Source organism: Lepidochelys kempii, chromosome 2 (genome assembly GCF_965140285.1).
Source record: "Lepidochelys kempii isolate rLepKem1 chromosome 2, rLepKem1.hap1, whole genome shotgun sequence".
In the NCBI taxonomy this organism is placed as follows: Eukaryota; Metazoa; Chordata; order Testudines; family Cheloniidae; genus Lepidochelys; species Lepidochelys kempii.
Window position 1 is genome coordinate 181372738 of NC_136381.1, and position 12384 is coordinate 181385121.

The 12384-nt window shown below is 38.5% G+C and overlaps 1 protein-coding gene across 2 annotated transcripts in view; it reads right to left on the reverse strand.

Annotated features, from left to right (window-relative positions):
* SEPTIN7 (septin 7) overlaps positions 1 to 12384 on the reverse strand; it is a 102675-nt gene that overhangs the window by 27890 nt on the left and 62401 nt on the right. For both annotated transcript variants that reach the window (XM_073332895.2, XM_073332894.2), the window contains exons 4-7: positions 10661 to 10761; positions 9629 to 9763; positions 3717 to 3834; positions 1919 to 2011 (exon numbers count right to left, since the gene is read on the reverse strand). In XM_073332895.2, coding sequence (XP_073188996.1) covers positions 1919 to 2011; positions 3717 to 3834; positions 9629 to 9763; positions 10661 to 10761 — 447 coding nt within the window. The remainder of the gene's footprint in view (positions 1 to 1918; positions 2012 to 3716; positions 3835 to 9628; positions 9764 to 10660; positions 10762 to 12384) is intronic.

Sequence of the window (12384 nt, forward strand, 5' to 3'; positions counted from 1 at the left end):
GGACTTTTGCGAGAGAGTTCAGAGAGGGAGCGAGAGAGCCAGAGACACCTAATAAATATTCTCTAACTTAGGCCAATAATCACCCCACTCAAAAAAAATATACACACAGAGAACAACCAACCAACCCTGCAAGATTAAAAATAATCAAGGCAGAAGTCGAGCAACAGAGTCAGGGGGCTATCCAGTTTATTGCACTGAATGCAGCATGTATGTTTACCTGCCTTGTGGGGAGGTGGCATGTTTGTGCATTTGGTGCAAGCAACTCATGGCCCTCAGAGACAGAGTACGGGCTCTTGAAACCAGAGTGACTGAACTGGAGACAGAGAGACACAAAGTGGTAGACAGATGAGACTTTCCGGGACACAGCAGAACAGTCCCATCCCAGTCTGACAGCCTTTATGTTGCTGAGGAGGATGAAAGTCTTGAGGAAGGAGAACATCAAGCTGGAGCGGAGAGAAATGATCCCTTAGTTGGAACCCTTCTTCCAGATGATGCCATGGCATCCTCTCGCACTGAGGATACCTCTCCAGGGGAGGGGATCCCTGTTATTAGGAAGGGACAGGCAATAGTAATGGGGGATTTGATTATTATAAACATATAGTTGGGTTTATGATGTCCAGGAGAAGTGCATGGTGAATTGCCTGATGAGCATGAAGGTTATAGATCTCAAGACATTTAGACAGACTTATGTGCAGTACTGGGGAGGAGCTAGTGGTCGTGGTACACGTAGGTGGTACACTCGTTGAGGGTGGATTAAATTATGTTGACAGGAGGGCTCTCTCCGGTCAGCACAGAACAGCTATACAAGAGATCTTACAGTGGTGCAGCTGCATCACTACAGATGTGACACCATATGCTCTGTAGTGTAGACATAGCCTTAGGCTTCTTGGTAGCAGTCTCGGGAACGCTTTCAGTTCCACACGCAGAGACAGACAGGCTGAACTGCAGGGTATCAATGAACGGATGAGATGATGGTGTTCAGAGGAGGGGTTTAGGTTTATCAGGAACTGAGGAACCTTTTGGGAAAGGAGGAGCCTACATCGGAAAGATGGGCTACACCTAAACCACCACAGAACCAGACTTTTTAAAGCATATAAAATTTAAAAAGTCACAGAGGAGTTTTTAAACTAAGGATCGGAGGAATGATCACAGGTGCAGAGAAGCACATGGTTCAGACAGACACATCCTGTAGTGGAGGATTTATTAAAGGGGATACTCTATATTCTAATAAAGAGGAGAGGATATAATTTAAGTAAATACAGGTAGGAACTGAAGAGAAGCAGTCAAACAAAAGTCCCATTCCATCACATCACATGAAGGCAGACAACTAAAAGACTGACAAATTTATAAGTGCTATGGTTGAAGTCTAAATACTAAGATAGGTGAACTTGAATGCCTGGTATTAAATGAGAATATTGATATAACAGGCAACACAAGAACTTGGTGCAATGATGATAACCAATGGGACACAGTAATACCAGGCTACAAAATATACAGGAATGGCAGAGTAGGTTGGGGAGTGGCAGTATACGTGTAAGTCAGCAGAGTAAATATCTTAAATGAATCAAACAGTATCACAGAATTTCTATGGATAGAAATTCCATGATTGAATAATAAGAGTATAGCAGTAGGAGTATGCTACCAGTCACTATACTGGTGACTGTGAAATGCTCAGGGAAATTAGAGGCTACAAAAACAGAAAACCTAATAATAATGGTGACTTTCAGCTATCCCCATGTTGACTGAGAACATGTGGGCTCAGGATGGGATGCAGAGATAAAATTCCTGGACACCATTAATGACTGCTTCTTGGAGCAGCTAGTCCTGGAGCCCTCAAAAAGGGCAAGATATTCCCTCGCCCCTAAAATGAAATTATCTAGTTGTGAACAATATGTTGCAAAACACAAAAATTATCTACCTTTATCTTTTTAACCAGCTTATTCTCTTCTTCATCATCTGTTTCTGGAAATTCGTATATTTTAATTTTGTGCTCTTGGATTTCTTTCATAATCTAAAAGAGAAACATTGAGTTACTAACAGTCAAACAATCAGTAAAATTATTACTGAAGCATGCATTATTTACTTGCTGTTACCTGGTCATTCTACTCCCTCCATTTGGCATTGGGGAATTCTCTTTTTTAAACTGACTTCTGCAATGAAGTTAATGCCTCAGATGACTGCTAGTGTATGTGAAAGATAGGTGTAGTATGCTCAGCAAATCCCCCAATAATCTAATTTTTGGAAACTTGCCTGAAATTTAACCTTGGAATTTTCCATTTATTGCACATAATCTAAATAAACTGTTCTTTCAATAACACTTATTTTTCCCACAAAAGTTTGAATGATTTTCAAGCATAGCTAAATAATACAAGTTCTACTGTAGTTACTGTTGTCACTCCTACTTCTGTTCACCTCCAGCTCAGCTGAATTGGCACTGCTTGAAGCAGTATCACCTGCCTGTCCCTCTCAGCAGAATTTGAGGCAGGTGGACTGACTCCAGTGGCAAGCATAGAACAAAAATGAAAATGTTAGTGAAAATTTAAGAGCAGCTGAGTGTCTTAAAAAATTAAGACACTCACTCTCCTAATTTCTAAATTACCTATTTGCAAGTTATTTTTAATAAATCTAATTTCAGTTGTCCAGAATTTTGGAACAGGAAAGGGCTATACCATTTAAAGACAGACATTGGCTAGAGGATGTAGTGTTTGGTATATCATTTTGCAGCTTGAGAGAGGTTTCTAGTATGCAACTCTAGTGCAAGGTTTTATTTTCAGGAGAAATTGAAGAATGGCAACAAAAATATACAACATATTAAACAAGTTGCATACTTATTACCAATAAGCAACAACATTCTGCCACGTTCCTCCTATCCTTGTACATGAAGTTCTACATCAGAGAAATATCACAAAATGGAATTCATGTCTGCTCTCCCATCGAGACCAGGAGTTGCATTCCCTTTATAGTCCCAAACCCAATTTTTTCACCATGCTGTCTACCTAACTTATATTACAACTGTCTTTTCAGAAGCTGGATCCTCTAGAAACTTGCACTAGAAACAGTATAAAAAAACCCTTGCCTCTTCACTTTCCCATCCTGTCTCCCCACACTCCCCCAAAAAGAACAAATTATGCCACTGCGATTATTCACTCTGTAGCCACTGAGGAGATGAATCTTAAGCCCACTCTACAAATCTAATGCATTTAGAACAATTTTGCAGCCACACCTATATTACAATATCACTACCTTTAAAATTTAAATACTGGAGTTCTGATAAGAAGGTTAAGACTAACTATCACATATAATGTCCTTTAGCTAGCTACTTGCTCTTCTTTAGTCTTGATGGTTTCATGCACTTAATTTGTTACCATTTCCATATAACTAATGAGACTGGTAAAACAGGCATTATTTCACACTTCGTTCTATAACTATCTCAACTTTGAAAGCTCTCTTTCATGCTGTCGCTGTTAAAAGACACAAATTCAGTGAACATATTTCACTCATCAAGAATCCCACAGCACTTTTAATATTTCTCCCCCAAGGATAAGATCGTTCCACCAATATATTCAAAACTAGTGGTATATGTTACTCAGTTTTGCAGCTTTGAGGTACTGCTTCGGGGTTTAATCTTAACTGTATGAAAAATTAAAACTAGCCACATGGAAACCAAAGCGCTAAATCAGGCTATGTTGTAAATATAGATGAGTCTTTCAACTCACCTGTTTTTTAAATTGTTGGCATTCCTCAGGTGTAAGTGTGTCTGCTTTGGCAATAAGTGGAATGATATTGACTTTTTCATGCAGGCGCTTCATAAACTCAATATCCAAAGGCTTAAGTCTGAAAAACAAATTAAGTTCTTGTAATTTAAATTCTTTAAGCACTGAACATTAGATCCCCTAAAAAAATATGCTGTTTTCCACAGCATTTATCAAACTTAAGACTGTAAGAACAGCCATACTGGGTCAGACAAAAGGTCCATCTAGTCCAGTACCCTGTCTTCTGACAGTGGCCAATGCCAGGTGCCCCAGAGGGAATGAACAGAACAGGTATTCATCAAGTGATCCATCCCCCGTCGTCCATTCTTTCGAAAACTCCCCTCCTTGAGGAAAATGCAACCAATTTTAATCCACTTCAACTCTCATGTAGTGTTTAAGGCTAAACTCTTTCAACGTACAGCTCATATGCACCCGATAGGCAGTCCTGCCTGCGCTTTGGAAACGCTGACTTACTGGAAGTAAAATGGATGAGTGCTCTTGTTACTGCATAAGTATCTTTAACAGTAGCAATAGGATATTGTTCACTTTAATAATATGATGCTTGAAAGAAAGTTCTGGAGACAAGAAGAAGGTGGAATACCACTGAACATTTATATAATGTGGGCTATAGGTTTCTTGATAATGCTACAGGAGAGTGATTAACTGGAGCATGAACTCCAGGTCTGTAAATTTTAAAGTGTTCAATTTTATTCTTTGGAAAATAATTTTCAAGTTATTTCTTCTGACAGACTGAGAAGCCACAGGACTGACTAAAATAAAAAGCAAGCTTCCTTACATAGCACTACCAAAAATCTTCAGATGTGACATTCAGAAATACCCTTGTTTATTCCAAGCCTGGGCCCTTCAAACAGGGAGACCACCAACTATGGTTATGTAATATGGACAAGTATCCACCAGGATGATATCAAACTCATTTTCATTTGTTTCTCCATACCTGATGGTAAGACCATCATCAAGACTACAATCATGGGAAGAGATGATCTTGTTAGTGATGGACATGGGACACTTCAGACATGATTTACAACTTTGTCTAGTATTTCTGTCTGTTCAGGGTAAAGCAGTTCTATTGTACAAAAGCTGCAAGTTTTCCCCAGAGCTCTAAAAATTGGCAGTCTTCCTACACTTTATTCTCGTGCATTTTTTCCTAATTTTATCATGGCAGGAATTCATTAATGCCATTCACCATTCTTTAAACTAAAAGACGTAAATAATCTAAATACTCAAACTTCTTTAAACCTTGCCTACCATAAGGATGCACAATTAGATAATTTGCTGTATAGTGCTAAACCTTCCATCAATCCTGTGAAACAACCGGACGTTCCCAATACAGTTTGTTGTAAAAGCACTTAAGTAGTGTTCTGAACCACCATAATGTGAGAGAAATTCAGATGCAGCTGACCCATGAAGCAGCTAACCTTGTTAAGCACACTCTTCCAACTTCCTAAGCCCTGAGATTATGACTCTCCATGCAGTAAATCACCCTTTGTGGTTGCCACATCTCAAAAAAGATATATTGGAATTGGAAAGGTTAAAAAAACAAAACAAAAATAATTAGGGATTTGGAACAGCTTCCATATTAGGAGAGATTAATAAGACTAGGACTTTTCAGCTTGGAAGAGATGACTAAGGGGGGATATGACAGAGGTCTATAAAATCATGACTGGTATGGAGGAAGTAAATAAGGAAGTGTTATTTGTTCCCTCTCATAACACAAGAACTAGGAGTCACCAAATTAAATTAATAGGCAGCAGGTTTAAAACAAAGGGAAGTATTTCTTCACACAACACAGTCAAAAAAAGAACTAGATAAATTCATGGAGGATAGCTCCGACAATGGCTATTAGCCAGGATGGGCAGGGATGGTGTCCCTAGCCTCTGATTGCCAGAAGCTCAGAATGGGCAACGGAATGGATCACTTGATGATTACCTGTTCTTTTCATTCCCTCTGGTGTTGGCCACTGTCAGAAGATAGGATATTGGGCTAGATGGACCTTTGGTCTGACCCAGTATGGCCATTCTTATGTTATGTTTGATATGACCCATCAAGAACATGATCTGAAAAGAAAGCCAATTCCTATCTCTATACAAATAAACTTCATGGTGCAGCAGTTTCCCATGGAGCTGACCTCTGTTCAGAACTTGTCAAGGCCACCCCTATAGCCTAAGGCTGTGGTTCCCAAAATTTTTGGGGGCACACCCCCCCTTACCCTTGTCCGACCCTCCCCCACCGAAGCTGCAGTCAGGAGCAGGGTGGGCGGCTCCTGGGGGATGGGTAGGAGAACATGGACAAGGTTAAAGGGGGGCAAGGCTGGGGCCACAGCTGTGGCCAGGGGCTGGGACCAGGGCCTCAACGAGGCCACAATCAGGGACCGAGGCTGGTTATGGAGCTGTGGTCAGGGGCCAAGGCTGGGGCCAGTTGCAGAGCTGGGGCCATGGCCAGAGCAGAGCGGGGCTGGGTTGTGCTCCCTCCCTGTCCCCCATGAGGGCTAGCTCGGGCCCCCCCAAATGTTCCTCCACACTCCCCATAGTTTGGGGACCTCTGGCGTAAGGGCTAAGTTTGATAAGAAAGCAACAGAAGTGAATCTATCTCCCCTTTGACAAGAGATACCTAGCAGTGCGGTCAACCCCCTTTCGCTTAGAGAATAGCGGCTCAAATTCAGAGTCTGTTCTCTTGCCTGCCAACAACAACACTAGGCCACTTGAATGGTTCTCTCCTCTTATTTATTTGGAACAGAGCACAAATTGCAAGATTTAATTAAAATGTACTCTACAGTTACAACTGTTTCCCAGTTTAAACTGAAACTGACCTACATTTAATTCAAAATTCTGAAAAGAGCGAAGAACTTTGAGTGTCAAATGTCAACAGTACAGTGGCACATTCTTCACCTAGATGATTGTTCGATAAAGTAGAATAACCATTTGGGTATCAATAGGGAATAAAGTTTGTTACTTTCATTTATTTCTTAGATTCTGTGCTTTAATATTCTAATATTTTAAATGTAAGATGTATTAGACAAATATAGAGTTGAGGCATTATGACAAAACAGCTAGACCTCCAAGACTAATACTCCAGGAATGTATCTTGGAAACGTGCTTCTCTGATATAACATGTACAGATATGACTTCAATAAAAAGCTACATTATAAAAAAAAAGTTTATACTGGGATTAGATCAGGCCACTGTCAACAGATTTGACTTTGATTATATTTATACTAGCTTCTCATTTAAATTTCTCCCCCACACTTGAATTTAGTACAGAACTGTTCAGGCCAGATTGCCAGAACTGGAGGTTTTTCGCCTTCCTCTGTAGCATGGGTCATGGGTCACTTGCTGGAGGATTCTCTTCTCCTTGAAGTCTTTAAACCATGATTTGAGGACTTCAATAGCTCAGATATAGGGGAGAGGTTTATCGCAGGAAGGGGTGGGTGAGATTCTGTGGCCTGCATTATGCAGGAGGTCAGACTAGATGATCATAATGGTCCCTTCTGACCTTAATATCTATGAATGGATACTACATTTGCAGGGGCAACACAAGCTTCCGCATTCCACCAAAATAACCTACTCCTGGTCTAAAGGACAAATCCTATGGCTGAGAATTCTGTTCAGCTTCCATGCTGATTAAGTTATCTGAAGGGCCAAGACAGTTAACAAGACTGGCAATTGCATGAAGAGGTCCACCATGAGTGGATTTATTCAGTTTATTTCACTTAAGCAGCTGGGGAAACTGGATTCAAATCAGCAAAAGGCCGTGTACACTTCAACTCATCTTGTACTTTTAAAATCTGTGAGAAATAGAGATTGTTTGTTCCCATAGACAAATACTGGAATCTTATTTATTCAGTGCTATTGAACCCAGACGAGCTGGCAAAGGCTAAAATTTTCTAAAATGCTACATGCATCTGAATTTCTTTAAATAATATTTATAAGGATTCGAAGCTGTAATCCAATAAACTCTTGTGGAAAGATACTTAATTCCACATATACAGTAGCTAGTGGTAAGTGTTAACTTTTCAACTATAGTTAAAAATCAAAACTTCCATTAAGCATCAAAAACAATGCATATTAAATTTGTTAAGAAAATCTATTTGGCGATGTGATCCCATTTTACCATGTCCGGGCCAAAAGCTTCAGAAACTAACACAAATCGGAGGAGGGGGGGGGGGGGGAAATACTGAAGCAGAGAAGTATTTTACAATGTCATCTGCTGTTGTAAACAGAAGTACTGGAGCTAACAGCCTCATAAATAAAAAGGGAGGGGATAATGCCAGGGACTTTTCCATGAGAGATCCAATCCTGGAACTCAATCCCAATTCTGGGTGACTACAACCCAGTTTGTTAATCTACTGGGCATGCTATCAGGTTCACTTAATTTCTCAAGCTATTGCTGAGGGTGTGCGTGGTCTTCAGTGGAAAGGAGTTTGCTGTCCTTATGTGTATTTTTCAGTGATTGCGGCAGTCTTTCTGGATTTAATGTGATTATTTTTCATGAACATACAAGTGCTAACACTTCAGTTCAATTTTATTTTATGAAAATATTTAAGAATTTTAAAACCAAGAGGGCAAAGAAAAGACACCTACTCTACACATATTTTTGCCCATTGTAAATGGAGTTTTATTTTATTCAGAATAGAGAGAAAGATGTGTTTCACTTGACAATGACAATTATATAGGCCACAGTGAGCCCTGGAGACAAGATCAGACCATGTAACACCATAAAAAACAGGTAGGAAATGAGTAATATTCTTTACAGATAAGGAAACATCTTTAAAAGAAAAAAAAGAAAAAAATGGTAACTAGGCCTCGGTCACTTTATATTCCCTGAGTACACTTAAGTGTTCGTGATTCAATGGTATTTTCGGGCGCGATCCAGATCAGCAAAGGGCTGTGTTGTAACCCTGCCCCATAACCATGGGTGCCTCACAATGCTTTGCTATTGGAGCTTCCAATCTAAGGTACTCACAACTAGCCTGCCAGTATGCAAGTCACACCCTGAGTATCTGTGTGCTAGACAACACTGGTTCAGCAGCTCTGACTTCAGCAGCCTATCTACAGCCCCACCCTGGCTTCCACCAGCCTTGGTTACTACTTTGCAGGGTGGCCCTTGCTTTCCATTTCTAGTTTTTAAGGTACAAATGTAACAAGCAGAGAAAGTCACTCACAAATTAATCAAAGTTGTAATACCACAATAAATTGCTGTACACCTCCAATATCAGATCAAAATGGCCCAAGATCAAGTACTTCAAAAGTGCAATTTTCTGTCTCCCCCACTAGAGAGAAGTCTGACCAAGTTAGAAGTGAGATGGAGTGGATGAAAGTTTGCATAATAGTGAAATCTGTGAATTAAAGTAGAATTTCAGTATCAGGAGTTTTCAATTCACTGAACAAAAGCCATGCTAAGTTCCAATATGAATGTATGGCAAATGAGCTACTTAAATATATAGGTACATTTCCCCTCCCTTTTGAGTTATCATCTGAGTTCAAAGAAAGTTTAAAATTTGTTGGCTGAGTTCTGGGAGCATCTTCTACAGTTCAAATTTTTAATAAATTGCGTGATAATTAATACAGAAGTGGCATTAGGGGAATGAAAGACATACGAATGTTCACAAATGGGATAAACTGACAACTTTTTCTTGGTAACTAATCCTATTTCTTGGTATTCTGATTTACTACAAGTCTGGGTTTGTTAGTGTCTGAGAAGACAAATTAAATTATCCCATGAAATTAACCATAGCCTGCAGTCTATATGTTGAATAATCCTGACCTGGAATTTTGCATATTTTAGGAATGCAAAAGTTTGAAGGTGCATTTGAGATAGAATTAGGGGGGAAAGGCACATTAAAGTATTAAGATACTAACCCATGTCCTGAAGGAGCAATGAAGTATAAACAACACTGCACCCTATTATCTGGCATCTGACGTCGATTCACACGAGATTCTGCATTCAGGTAGTCTTCAAACTTACTGTCAATGTAGTCAATAACAGGCTGCCAACTACAGAGTGTACATAAATAAAAACCTGTAAGACCAGTTATATATATATATATATATATCACATATGCATTAAACATCAATTTATGAGATACACATACTGTTTATCTGTTTTCAGCAGTCAGTGTATGTACAGTATTGCTAGAGTATCTAGTTTAAAAATACTGAGGTATTTAAATGTAGGAGGAGAAATGGACGAATTATAGTCTAAACCACTTTAAAATAACAAAACTTTACTTTTAACTTGAAATGTTAACCAATACATTCCTAAATCCTAGAAACTTAGATTAAGAGCTGCTCTTATAGTCAACAGAATTTTGAACTGTAATTATGTGCATTGCAAGTAAATATGAATTGTTATTACAATATAAACTCAAATATGCTAAGGGAAAGAATAAAGGATTAAAGGTTAAAAAAAGACAAACAGCACCATAGCTTTAAGACAACAGTCCACATGCCCACTGAAAAGCCCTTTAAACACAACTACCCACTGTAATGGTATTAAACTGAACACTTACGAACAGTAACTAAAGGAATACTCTTTGCGGGATATCAAAGGATTCTAATCCTGTGATATCATAGAAATAATTAGTTTCAGCTTCTTGGGAGCAATGATAATGCACAAAAGGCTGAAGATTCTGTTCACATTCGAGCTAGTTTGAGAGAAGCTAAAAGCATTTTAACCAAATTAAAATAGCAAAAGGCAAATCAGCTTTTAAAATAAAATTTCTGGCTAATAGAGAAATATTGCCCATACAAATGTATAAAAGTTTAAAGAAGTAAACCTTATGATTTAAAAGAAAAACTGGCATCTTTAAAAATGAGTTTTGATACTAAATGATCACAAGGACAATATTATTCAAATTTACTTTGGGAGATCATAAGAAAGTAATTTCTTACCAATTGCTATTATCCACTGCATCTCCAAATCCTGGTGTGTCAACTATTGTGAGTAGTAACTGAACACCACCTTCTTTGATTAAAACTTTTGACTGTTCAACCTATAAGATTAAAAGGATTTAAATTCTCATATAGTAATTATAAAAACAACAATGATTTTATGTCACTTATTTCAATGCAAAAAACCCACAGACTCAATGTGTCTAGATAGCCATTAGAATACAAATTATACATGAACAATTACAGACTTGGGGAACTTCACAGTTCAGAATGGAAGCTGCAAAGACTCATTCTGCCTATGTCATCTGACTTTTTATTTAAGCTTTAAGACAAAGTGTGGAAAACTGGATACTATCAATGTTAGAAAATCTATTTGTAAAGTATGTGGAGAGGAGCTTAATATTTTCAATTGCTGATAGCACTATCTAATATTTTCACTGGTTGGCAGCATTATTTTAATAAGTTCCAATTTTATGCAGTTTTAGAAAAACAAAGTGACCAATACTGATAGAAATTTAGCAAAAAGATCCCAAAGCTTGCACAGTCCATGCAACAAGATGTAGTAAGTCAGTATACATATTCCTATATCCATACATGTCGAAGATCATACTAAGAAATTACTCCACTTTACTCCCTTTAAAGGAAGTGACTATCCTTTTTAAAAAAACTGAATAAAGCCTGTGATCCCTACTATTTCTATGCATTTTGTTTAAAAGTATAATTGTTTTAAAAAATTTAGTGTTTAGTAAAAATCAGTCCCAGAACGCAAAGTCTTCCACTATAAGTGTTTAGGATTTTATTTTTCCTTTTAAAAGCAAATAAGCTTCCCCGCTTTCCTTTCCCTAAACATATATTGATCCTTATGAGTAGTTAGCAAGATTGCCAACATTAGTGTTGGTTTCTTGGGCAGAGACAACATATAGCTTTTTAAAAACACAGCTGGAGCTAGTTTTGCCAATATCTGTACTACATCATCATCCAATCAGGTTTTGGTTATGTACGCAAAGTCCCTCATCCCACCATGACGTTATCTGTACTAGCCACCAACTTTGCATTAAATTTGAAGCTAAAATGTGAACCCCCTTTTTCATGAAGGCTTATCACGGTTAGACAAAACCAAAGGAAACAAGATTATTAATTTTGGTCTTTGTCTCTGTCTTTTTGCAGTAGTCTATGCAGATTGTTTTTATACCCTATGGTAAAATGAAAGGCTCAAGTCCTCACAACCACCTTTCCTTGGGGCATCAATCATATTCCAAGAATGCAGCAGCACTGTTCAATCCTCTGCCACCTTAAGGTGGCAACTGAAGGAATGCACATAATATGCACAGCACTTTCCAAAGAGCAATGTTCCCTACTTCATGGAGTAGCATGGCTAGCAGGACTTTGCTCCAGGACTTATTTAGCTATGTAACATCAGTGACTAACTATAGGAATGAAAGCTTTTTCACGCACATTAACTCTTTAGCCTCTCAAAATGCCAAGAAGTTTGGTGGTGGTTTTCCTGATGTTGACTAAGACAACCAATTAAGATCTAGCTAGTTAAATGATCACTGTTTCCTAGACCTAGACTCAAAGAGATGTCCTAACGTTAACAAGCTCAGTACCTTATTACCAATCTTGTAAACCATGCAGTCCTCCAGTCATGTTCATTTGAGTGAGCACACAAAGGCTACAGTTTTAGAACACTATTCCTATATATCTGTTTTCTGTATAAACTACTC